This window comes from Oryza brachyantha, chromosome 4, assembly GCF_000231095.2.
Source record: "Oryza brachyantha chromosome 4, ObraRS2, whole genome shotgun sequence".
In the NCBI taxonomy this organism is placed as follows: Eukaryota; Viridiplantae; Streptophyta; class Magnoliopsida; order Poales; family Poaceae; genus Oryza; species Oryza brachyantha.
Window position 1 is genome coordinate 18,124,254 of NC_023166.2, and position 9,932 is coordinate 18,134,185.

The 9,932-nt window shown below is 42.4% G+C and overlaps 2 protein-coding genes across 2 annotated transcripts; one reads left to right on the plus strand and one right to left on the minus strand.

The window, feature by feature from the left end:
- Positions 1–769: 769 nt before the first annotated feature.
- Positions 770–3,232, plus strand: LOC102710587 (coniferyl alcohol acyltransferase-like). The gene is made up of 2 exons (XM_015836083.2): positions 770–1,278; positions 1,897–3,232. Exons 1-2 carry the CDS (start codon positions 856–858, stop codon positions 2,866–2,868), a joined length of 1,395 nt encoding a protein of 464 aa, XP_015691569.2. The 5' UTR covers positions 770–855; the 3' UTR covers positions 2,869–3,232.
- A 1,445-nt stretch (positions 3,233–4,677) lies between these two features.
- Positions 4,678–8,800, minus strand: LOC102720138 (probable protein phosphatase 2C 44). Its single transcript, XM_006652735.3, has 5 exons — positions 8,403–8,800; positions 6,215–6,466; positions 5,801–6,083; positions 5,551–5,705; positions 4,678–5,200 (listed from the first exon to the last, which is right to left on the minus strand). The coding sequence occupies exons 1-5, from the start codon at positions 8,520–8,522 to the stop codon at positions 5,060–5,062; spliced, it is 951 nt and encodes a 316-aa protein (XP_006652798.1). The 5' UTR covers positions 8,523–8,800; the 3' UTR covers positions 4,678–5,059.
- Between the last annotated feature and the right edge of the window lie 1,132 nt (positions 8,801–9,932).

A 9,932-nucleotide genomic window follows, 5' to 3' on the forward strand; every position in this document is an offset into this window, starting at 1 on the left:
TGGCAGGAAAGCTAGCAAGAGAAACTGCAGTAAGTGACAAGAGCCAGAGAAGTAATATCGATCTACTCCCTTTATCCTTAACTATATGGGATATTACGTCCAGATTATATTTAAATAACTAATATATAAGATCGTATTTGTTGTTCCCTATTGCTTTTTCTTTGGCCCTGTTATTTTCTTACGAGTCTTTCATATATTCTTGATTACTTATTTATTTGATAGCTATTTAAATATAAAGGACTAAATTGAATACTAGAAACTATAAAATTTGCTTGGTTAGATGACAAACTTTTACATAGAAAATTTACACAAAACACATCATTAGTACGTATTTTTAAAAGTGCACCGATGATAATCTATAATCGTACACAATCTTTGGTGATTTCTCATCTAAAACGAAAGGGGAGCTACAACCAAACCACACGCATGCATGACACAAAGTTATATATACACCAAACCCAGCATCCAAGTTTTCAAAAACAAAAAAACACCAGCATCCAAAAATAGGTAGTCTTTATAGGCTGGTCCGGCTTACAGTTTTTGTTGGCAAAGTAAGTGAAGTGCACAAAAGTAATTACACCACTTTTTGCCCAGGCAAGCAACTAGTGAAATTATGAACTGACTATATAAAAATCATCAGATAATAAGTAGTACACTTACTGCAAATGTTTTTAAGCTGGATTGCATTCTAAGTTGGTCACTAGTTTACCTACCCCTGCTTTTAAATACCCCATCATAAGCAAGGCCACCCAGTGTCTGAACATGCAGGCCTAATTAAGCTGAGCTCTCCACTTAAAAAAAAAATTAAGTTCAGCTCTCCACTGCCTCGCTACACTGCACGTAGGCATCCAAAACATGGTGAAGGATGCACAAGGTGGTGGCGCTGGCGTCACTGCCGGACACGGCGAGGTGATCACGACGGCGGTGGCGCCGGCGCTGCCGACGCAGGAGCACCGCCTCAGGCTGTCCAACCTGGACCTCCTCCTGCCGCCGCTCGACGTCAGCGTCCTCCTCTGCTACCGCCACCCGGCACCGTCCGCGGCGGCGCTCAAGGAGGCTCTGGCCAAGGTGCTGGTGCCGTACTACCCGCTCGCCGGCGAGGTCGTGGCCAACGGCGACGGCGAGCCGGAGCTTCTGTGCAGCGGCCGCGGCGTCGACTTCACGGAGGCGAGCGCCGCCGCCGGCGTGGAGATGCGCGAGCTGCGGTTCGGCGTGGTGGACGAGCGCGTCGAGAAGCTGGTTCCCGCCAAGAACGCCGCCAGCGTTATGTCTGTTCAGGTATGTGTCTTCATTTTTTTTTCATCGGGAAGGCATCCTTGATCCTTCAAAAAAATACTTTGCAAGAGAGAATTAATTTGTGTTACAAACTAATTAATCAAGATGCTTCTAATCACTAATAAGATAAAAATGAAAAAGATATGTTTTCTGAAAACGGAGAGCAATGTAATAGTCCATGATACACTAAGCTAGTAGTACAACATTATTCCGAGAACGTTTAAATATATTGTGTTCATGATTTTACTCACAATAAAGGTTAATTACGTCAAGCATGCACTTGTTACCAACAGGGATGCGCTTTTGACGTCATTGAAAAGTGCGTGAAGGGACCAAATTAATGACACCCCGTATAATTTTTTTAACACGTACGATCTAATTGTATTAACAACATATGATTAAAACACAGTAACCATTAATTAGATAAATATGGTTAAGTAAGTGACACTGCAACCGTTGATTAATTAGGTAGTACATAGGTCGAAAGGTTAAGTCGTACGCATATTAATTTTTTTTAATATGATTAATTAGCTTAATGCATGCAGAGCAAACTACTATCATTGGCTAATATCGCGCGTCGCCGTTGCGGCCGGGTTTCACCCGCGCGCACGTACTTTGCAGGTGACCAAGTTCAAGTGCGGCGGCGCGGTCGTCGGCTGCACGTTCGACCACCGCGTCTGCGACGCCTACTCCTTCAACATGTTCCTCGTCGCCTGGGCCGCCGCCGCCCGAGACGGTCACGGCGGCGCCCCGCCACAGTTGATCCCGTCCTTCCGTCGTTCCCTCGTCGCGCCGCGGGACCCGCCGCCGCCGCGCTCGCCGTCGACCGACGCGCTGATCGACCGCCTGTTCGCTCCTGTGGGCTCCGCCCCGCCGCCTCCGAATGCCGCGGCCGCCGCCGTCAACCGCATTTACCGCATAGCCGCCGGTGACGTCGCCGCTCTCCAGGCCTCGGCGGGGCCCGGGCGGACGAAGCTGGAGGCGTTCACGGCCCACATGTGGCAGCTCTGCGCCAGGGCGGTGGCGGCGGCGGCGGCCTCCCCGCCGCCGTCACGCGAGCGCCCGTGCTGCATGGGCGTCGTTGTCGACGGGCGCGGCCGCCTGTTCCCGGACGGCGCCATGAGGGCCTACTTCGGCAACGTGCTGACCATACCGTACGGCGTCAGGGGCTCCGAGGAGCTGCGCGGCATGGCTTTCGCCGACGTCGCCGACGACGTGCACGCGTGGGTGGTGGAGGCGGCGACCGGCGACCACTTCCGGGGGCTCGTCGACTGGGTGGAGGCGCGCCGCCCCAAGCCCGCCGCGGCGAGGGCGTACCTGGGCGGCACCGGCGGCGGCGACGCGGCGGTGTGCATCGTGTCGTCCGGGATGGGCTTCCCCGTCGGCGACGCCGACCTCGGGACGGGCCCGCCGGCGTTCGCGTCGTACCACTTCCCGTGGCCCGCCGGCGCCGGGTACGTGATGCCGATGCCGAGCGCGCGCGGCGACGGCGACTGGGTGGTGTACGTGCACGTGTCGCCGGAGCTAGCCGAGGCGATGGAGGAGGAGCCCACCGTGTTCAGGGCGCTGGACAGTAGCTACGTGTTTGGTTGACACGTAGTATATGCATGTCTCTTGCAAGTGCATGCTTCGTATGTTGTATTCATAATAACGCCGTATGTATGCGTTGAGTAAGCAGCGAGCAATTTTATCATCTTTCAGAAGTTACCGGAAGATATTACTGTTTTTTATATAAAATTTGATACATTTTAGTAACTTAGATACTAGAAGATATTAAATTCTATATAGAAAACATATCTACTCGAGGATGGGAAAAAAATGCTCCGTGCACTGTGTACTGCTAGCTGCATCGTTGGCACGTAACTCCGTGTATAGAAAAATAATACTGCGTGTCGTGTCGCTCTAATTTCATGTAACCAAATCTGTTTTTATCTTTTGTTGTTGGTCTAAGTGCGAAATTAATTAAATGGATTTTAATCCTTGATGTCTTCTTGTTTTTCACGTTATCAAAATGATTAATTATAAACAAATTTGACAAGAGAGACAAACATGCATGTCTAAACTCAATATCTATAAGTTGTCAAATTTATCTGTTTTTACAATTTGTAGAAGTTAAATTTGGTCTCTTGCTCTCTTACATGTTTATGAAGAGATATATCATGTACTCATCTATTTTGTCATGTCCTTTTAAATCTTTTCATGATTGTTTGGATGATGTTCAAGAAAGAAGAGAATATCCGCGAGGTTTAAAAGAGTTTTGCCTAACTGTTCTGATAAATGCGCGATGCGGATAGAAACGTTAGTTGGCGACTAGTAGCACTATTCTGCGACGTGATCAATGCAACACAAAGCATCAAGTATGAGTACGACTGGGCAAAAAGCACGAGGCTCCTGTGACATAACAAAGGTAACCTATATATGGCCCAAGTGCATTAGCAATGATCTTGCCTAGATTATTGGTACTTCCTCCGTTTCATATCATAAAACTTTCTGACAATTTCTATATTTATATGTGTGCTAATGAATCTAGACACATATACAAAACATATATATTAATATATAGATGAATTCAGACATAATCAGAAAATCTTATAATATAGAACAGAGAGTAACATCGTGGGTCTCACAATCGTATCGGTAGTAGTATGCCGTCTTTATAAATAAAAAATAATTTGTGAATATTTTTAAATATATATGTTTTAGCTATCTAAAACCTAAAGCTAAAAAATAAACGATGATTAAAAGAATTTTAAAATTAACTCTAAGTTTAATGTTAAAAATTTAAATCTTAGATATAAATATAAACGGAAAGACAGTACCGCTAGACTCCACGATATGTTAAGCATATGATGGTAATATGATGGGGGCCCGATTGAAAAGAAATCAATCTTGAATCCCTATAAGTAGAAACATTATAATAATATACTTTATTTGCTTATTCTAGCAAAGATACAAACACCGGGTAGTAGTAATTGTCCCTTCTCACGATGCTTATTACCTTGTATCTAACGGAACATTTATTCATAATTTATTTGGGTTTTTCGGAGTCTCTATATAAGTTTTAATCGCAAATTACTTTTTCCTAATTATATAACATTATTAGCAATTAGTCTATCAATAAAGTCCTCACTTAAAGAGGTGATTGGAAAAGACCAAATGATAAAGTTGTAAACGAAAAATAATTTATGAATAAAAATTATATATACGTATTTGTATTGATCTAAAAGACAGCTGAAATATAAACTTTGGTGTAAACCCCAAAACCAATTTTAAATTTAAGATTCAAAGTTTAATTTGGTTTATAAGTATAATCAGAAATGAAAAGATGGTCGAGGAAGTTGTTAGCCGTTGAGAGGACAGTAACTCTTGACAACACGTTTACGACCGGATGCCAGCAAGAAATGTACAAATCAACTTTACCATTCGGGGCTAATACCATCACAAGCAACTCACAGCCAAACCAAATACACAACGGCAACCTGAAATGCAGGTCCCGTTCGATTGATGGACAGTTTTATGCTGGTGTATGTATGCACAGACGAATGACCACCACGACCACCACCACACTCACCCTGCACACACACACACACTCGCTACTGAACCCAACAGCAGTCTGAACATATCTCCAATTTCTGTCCTGCTATATAGTTCATCTAGGACTGTTCACAGCAGCTACAAACTATAGGTAAACCATCTTTTTTTTTTCCTTCACCACACACAAATTTAATCGGAACGAAGAAGAACGCAGAGACAGTGTCTGCATTTGTGGTGTTTTGGGGGGGTTTCAGCAGCGGAATCTGATGACGATGCAGGAGATGTCGTCCTTGCTCTTCCTCGCAAGTGCTTCGGTCGTCAGTCGCTTCGCCGCTGCCTGGGGGTCCTTGATCGACTTCACAAGATCTACGGCTTCCTGGTTCTTCATTACCTTCATTCAGCAAGATTGTAGATTTTAGCAACTGATTTTGTGGACATACTATACTACTAGGCGTAGAAATGTCAAATGCAGAATAATGCATAATCATCGAGGCATGTAGATCATGCATTTGTTAGATAATACATATACCAAGTACTACACAATAAACTAGAAGATGCACATGAGAGAGCATGGTTAGCAAGCAATCTACAAGGACTGAAGAAGCAAATGGAAAAGTGAGATAGCATTCGGGGTGTGAATGTGCAAGGACATCGTTCAGAACAGATGCTTAAAAACCTTCCATAATTCATTAATGACAAGATTAATGTACGCAAAAGTTTATAGGGAATTATAGTAAATACCTTCCATAATCCATCACTGGCAAGGATGACAAACTCAATGGTTGAGTTTATTGGTACATGCATAACATCAGGTTCTGAACTCAAGTGTGCCTTCAGGCTTTGATCCCCAAAGGCCCTCGCAACAGCAAGCTGACCATTTACCCGGGGAACATCACCTGTAAACAGGCCATACAATAAATTAAGTCAAAGGAACTTTTTATCTTGTATGACTAAGACAAATGATGATACAAATAGAGAAAAAAGAGTGTACCAGGAAATGTTGTTACAAAGCCACCCTGTTTCTCAATCCTCTCTCTTTCATTAGTTGTATGAGGTTCATGGTCAACAGTGAGCTGATTAGCAGCACCTCTTTCACATATAACAGCTCTTGAATCACCTACGTTTGCTACCAACATATCCTTGCCATCAACTACAATGGCAGTAACTGCTGTTGAACCACCAGGTCCAAGTTGTTTGGCATTCTCTAAAATATATTTGTTTGTAGAGCGGTATGCATTCTTAATTGCTTCCTGAGGGTTAGTCCAGAAGACAGGCTGCAACATCAGAAAAGGCAAAAGTTGAGGAAAAGATACATTTATAAGGTAGACGAAAGGAGCAACCATCAACAACACATAGTCACAGTTTTGCAGGCACATAATAGAAATCCAAATGAAGTAATGCTTACCTCTTTCAGTATGTTGCGGAAAAGGTTAGCTTTCAAGTAACTCGGTACACTGTCTCCCAAGTGACCATCAAAAATGGCGAAGAGACCAAGCTCATGGCTCTTTTCATACTTGTACTCTGCTACATGGTAGTCCTCCATGTCATGCCCAGATTTCCCTTCCACCAAGTGGAATCCATGAGTCACTTTGTTGCTTGATTGTTTACTCCTCCCCTTGCCGGTATCAGTAGATGATGAATTAAGGCACGTTGCACTCTTTAACGGCATACACAAATCAGGAAAGTCACATTGATGTCAGTATATTTGATTTAGTAAACATAAATAATAATTGAGGATTAACCCAAAACAGGATGAAGGAAGAAAGGAGGAGAGAGGATCCCATGAAAATGGCATCATAAATCAATATGCATAAGTCCACAGAAACTCACATAAAAAAATATTTTACTATGCAGATAAGGTTGCAATCATAGCATATAGCAGCATCCACAGTATGTTTGTGTTAAAAAAAAACTATTGTTGAAGTAAATGTAGGAGCTAATGCCAGAAAAAACTAGTCTTGCGGTTTGTCATTTTCCTTCTTAAGATTTCAACTTTCATTTGAAAATTTAGGAATCTTTTTTTTTGTAAAAAAATTCTAAACCTTTATAAATCAACAATAACCCATATGATAAGTAACATTTTGGCTGCTGATAGAAAAATGTAAAAAAAAAACCTTGGTTAGAAAAAAGAACGATCACATCCCCTAAAATATTAAGACTGTTCAGATGAACAGGAAAGTTCCATTTTCATCGATGAGGAGTTCAAAACATGGAATGTATTTTGTCAGAAAAATGTTTTGCACAAATTGACAGGTATATCCAATAACATTTTGAGATAAAAGCGTATGGTAGAGTACTAGCTTTACTACTGCCAAACTATTCGGAGAGCATCACTATAGGTATAGTGGTTGTATGCAAGGAACAGCTACGTTATTCCGAAACGATGTGCTACAAAACATTTATTAGGTGAACAATAGGGCATTCTACAAGGTCCAAGTGGGGGTCCACGGCATAGAGCTGTAAAAGAAACTACGATTAGATAACAATTTGCAATTAAGATTGGACTCCAAGGGTTGAGAGACAAGTAGTATTCATCCTTTTGTTTTCAAAGGTGATGTAATCCCCTAAGTTAGCAGACAAGGCACATGATAAAATCCTGAGGATCATGCCGATAATCCCCCTAACTCTGTTCGATATCGGCAATACTTCAAGAGCTACTTTGTTGGGTGGTCCAGGTCTGAACTCGTAACACTCGTAAGCATAAAACAAGTGTCTAGCACCACAAGTTACTGACTCTTGCACGTCATTAACCAAAATGTAATCAAATCCTAAGAAATCAACTACACCCACCAAAGAGGCAACTTTCCCCAAGGCAGGCAAGAATAGATGGTGAGTTTTCTTTCATTTGTTTGTCTCAGCAATAGACAGATAACGTAACATAACAAAAATAGCACAAATCTGTTTGCTTGAAGACAACTACTACCATGATACCATCATTCCCGAGAACTACAGATAAGGCTAATGATTTGCATGATGAACTGGTTTGGTGCAGGAAGGTTACAAACTGAGGAAGTAGGTGCACAGCAAGACTCCAAGAAAGCAACAAGTTGCTTACGGCTGGCAGCATGGGGGCATGGCATAACATGCCCGCACGCGTACTAAGTCAAAAAGGGAGCCAGGTTGCACAAGTCCGACTTTGCTTGGAAGTTGCAACCCCATACTTGGAGATCCTGTGACTCCAAGTTAACAACTTGCGCTAGTTTTTACTACCTTTCAACCGATTAATTAACCACCACCAGTAAAAACAAAAGATTTTTTTTCTCATAATGGTAAATATTATTTTTTCCTAATGGTAATTAATACTCACTAAAGTGCCTATAACCTCGAGCGCTCGACTGCACCCTGGACCGAATGATTCTGAGTTTCTGACAGAAATTTCAGAGAATGTTTCGATAATTAAACTGATGCTTAAAAAAATCAAACCCTGCAGTATTCAATCAGACAGACGCCAGTACATCAAGAGAGCAAAAGAAAAAAAAAATCGAAACTTTGTGCTGCACAGCCAAGAATGAACCCCACGCAGGCGACTCAATTCTTATTTTAAAAGGAAAAAAAAAGGAACGAAGAGGCGCAAGAAGGCATGGCATACATACCCGGATCATGTTGAGTATGTCGGGCCGCTTCTTGCCCCCGCAGGCCGAGGACGTGCCGGCGGCGGCGGGGGAGCATGACGCCGACGACGACGCCGTCTGCCGCTCCATCCGCCCGACCATGTCCACGCCCACACCGATCACACCCCCACACAAGACTTGAGAGCTCGTGACGACGACACAGCAGCGCACGCGGGGTAGAAGAGAGGAGATCTTCTCGGCCTTTATTCTTGCCCTCGCCTCGCCTCAGGGCTCGGTCCGGTCGCGTCCTCTCTCTCTCTCTCGCGCGCGCGCGTGGTTGCCTCTTTTGATCCGCTTCTCAGGCCGCCGCGGACACCTGACCTGTTGGCGCGGTGGCGTGAGGAGAAATGGAGAAGAAGAGGAGGACGCTCTGAGATAGACAACGCGAGGAGGAAGCAAAAAGAAACAAGAGAGGAGAGGAGAGGTTGGCTTTGATGATTGTGGAGGAGCCGCAGGAAGTGGGCCCCACCCCCGGAGTGAGTTAGGGCAAAAATACAGGACATTTAACTTTTTATCACTGTTATAACTGTTGTAACAGAGTTATGACTAGATTCATATACCATAGATGAGATCATATATTATAGATAATGAGTAGTAAATTCATTTTGATCACTCGCAAGAGTGACAGTAAGTTAAATTTCTCCAAAAATCTGACAGAGACAGCAGAAGTTCACATCCTCTACCATCTTACCGTGGAACTATAGCTACTGGAAATATAAATCTCATTATAATTGTGTTATTATAGATATTCACATATAATCACACAGTATACCAAGTATACCAGTTGTGAAAAACTGGAAAACGCATAATACAGGCCGGCGTGGATATGGACATATTATGGCGTAATAAAAACACTACTGGGGGGTTTTGAATTTATAGATCATTTATTACTCCTAGTTTTCATAGAAGATCAGGCATGAGAATGAGCAGTTTTGTTTGCTTACAAAGATGTTACTCTATGCATGCTACGTATAAAGCCAAACCATTTAACTATAATTGATATTTTTTTTAATAGTAGAAGCTTTGTTCAATCGGCCAATCGGTCGAAATTTTTTTATTGTTCATGGTGATTATATATACAACTCAAATGCTTATTGCACGTATAAGATATACCGGTTTGTTCATAACGAAGAAAGTATTAGGTGATATGTTTTCCCCACCACAGATAAACTGTTAGCTAATATTAATTAGTTGCTAGGAGTATATTTTTTCTGTCTATGAAACACGGTTATATAACAATAATATCTTTTATTTTTATTCTCTAATACTAAGTTTCGAGAATTTTCATATATCACATGATCTGACGACACGAAGGCATTTTGCAATTTCAATCTCTATTTGAAATATGGAAATTTAAAACCTTGACAATTCATGGTTCTAGTTTTTATGTGGTTATTTAACACACGGCATGAGTGATTACTTGTGCGAGTTATGAAAGAAGATATAATTTTTCACAAGGTAATTATGCTCATTTACAACCTAAATGATTTATATCTAGCTATTTACACGCTT

Coding starts and splice junctions, on each gene's coding strand:
- LOC102710587 (XM_015836083.2), top strand. CDS start 856: ATGGTGAAGGATGCACAAGGTGGTGGCGCTGGCGTCACTGCCGGACAC. Junction 1,279..1,896: donor CCAGCGTTATGTCTGTTCAG/GTATGTGTCTTC, acceptor CGTACTTTGCAG/GTGACCAAGTTCAAGTGCGG.
- LOC102720138 (XM_006652735.3), bottom strand. CDS start 8,522: ATGGTCGGGCGGATGGAGCGGCAGACGGCGTCGTCGTCGGCGTCATGC. Junction 6,084..6,214: donor TCCGCAACATACTGAAAGAG/GTAAGCATTACT, acceptor CTGATGTTGCAG/CCTGTCTTCTGGACTAACCC. Junction 5,706..5,800: donor CTTTGTAACAACATTTCCTG/GTACACTCTTTT, acceptor GCCTGTTTACAG/GTGATGTTCCCCGGGTAAAT.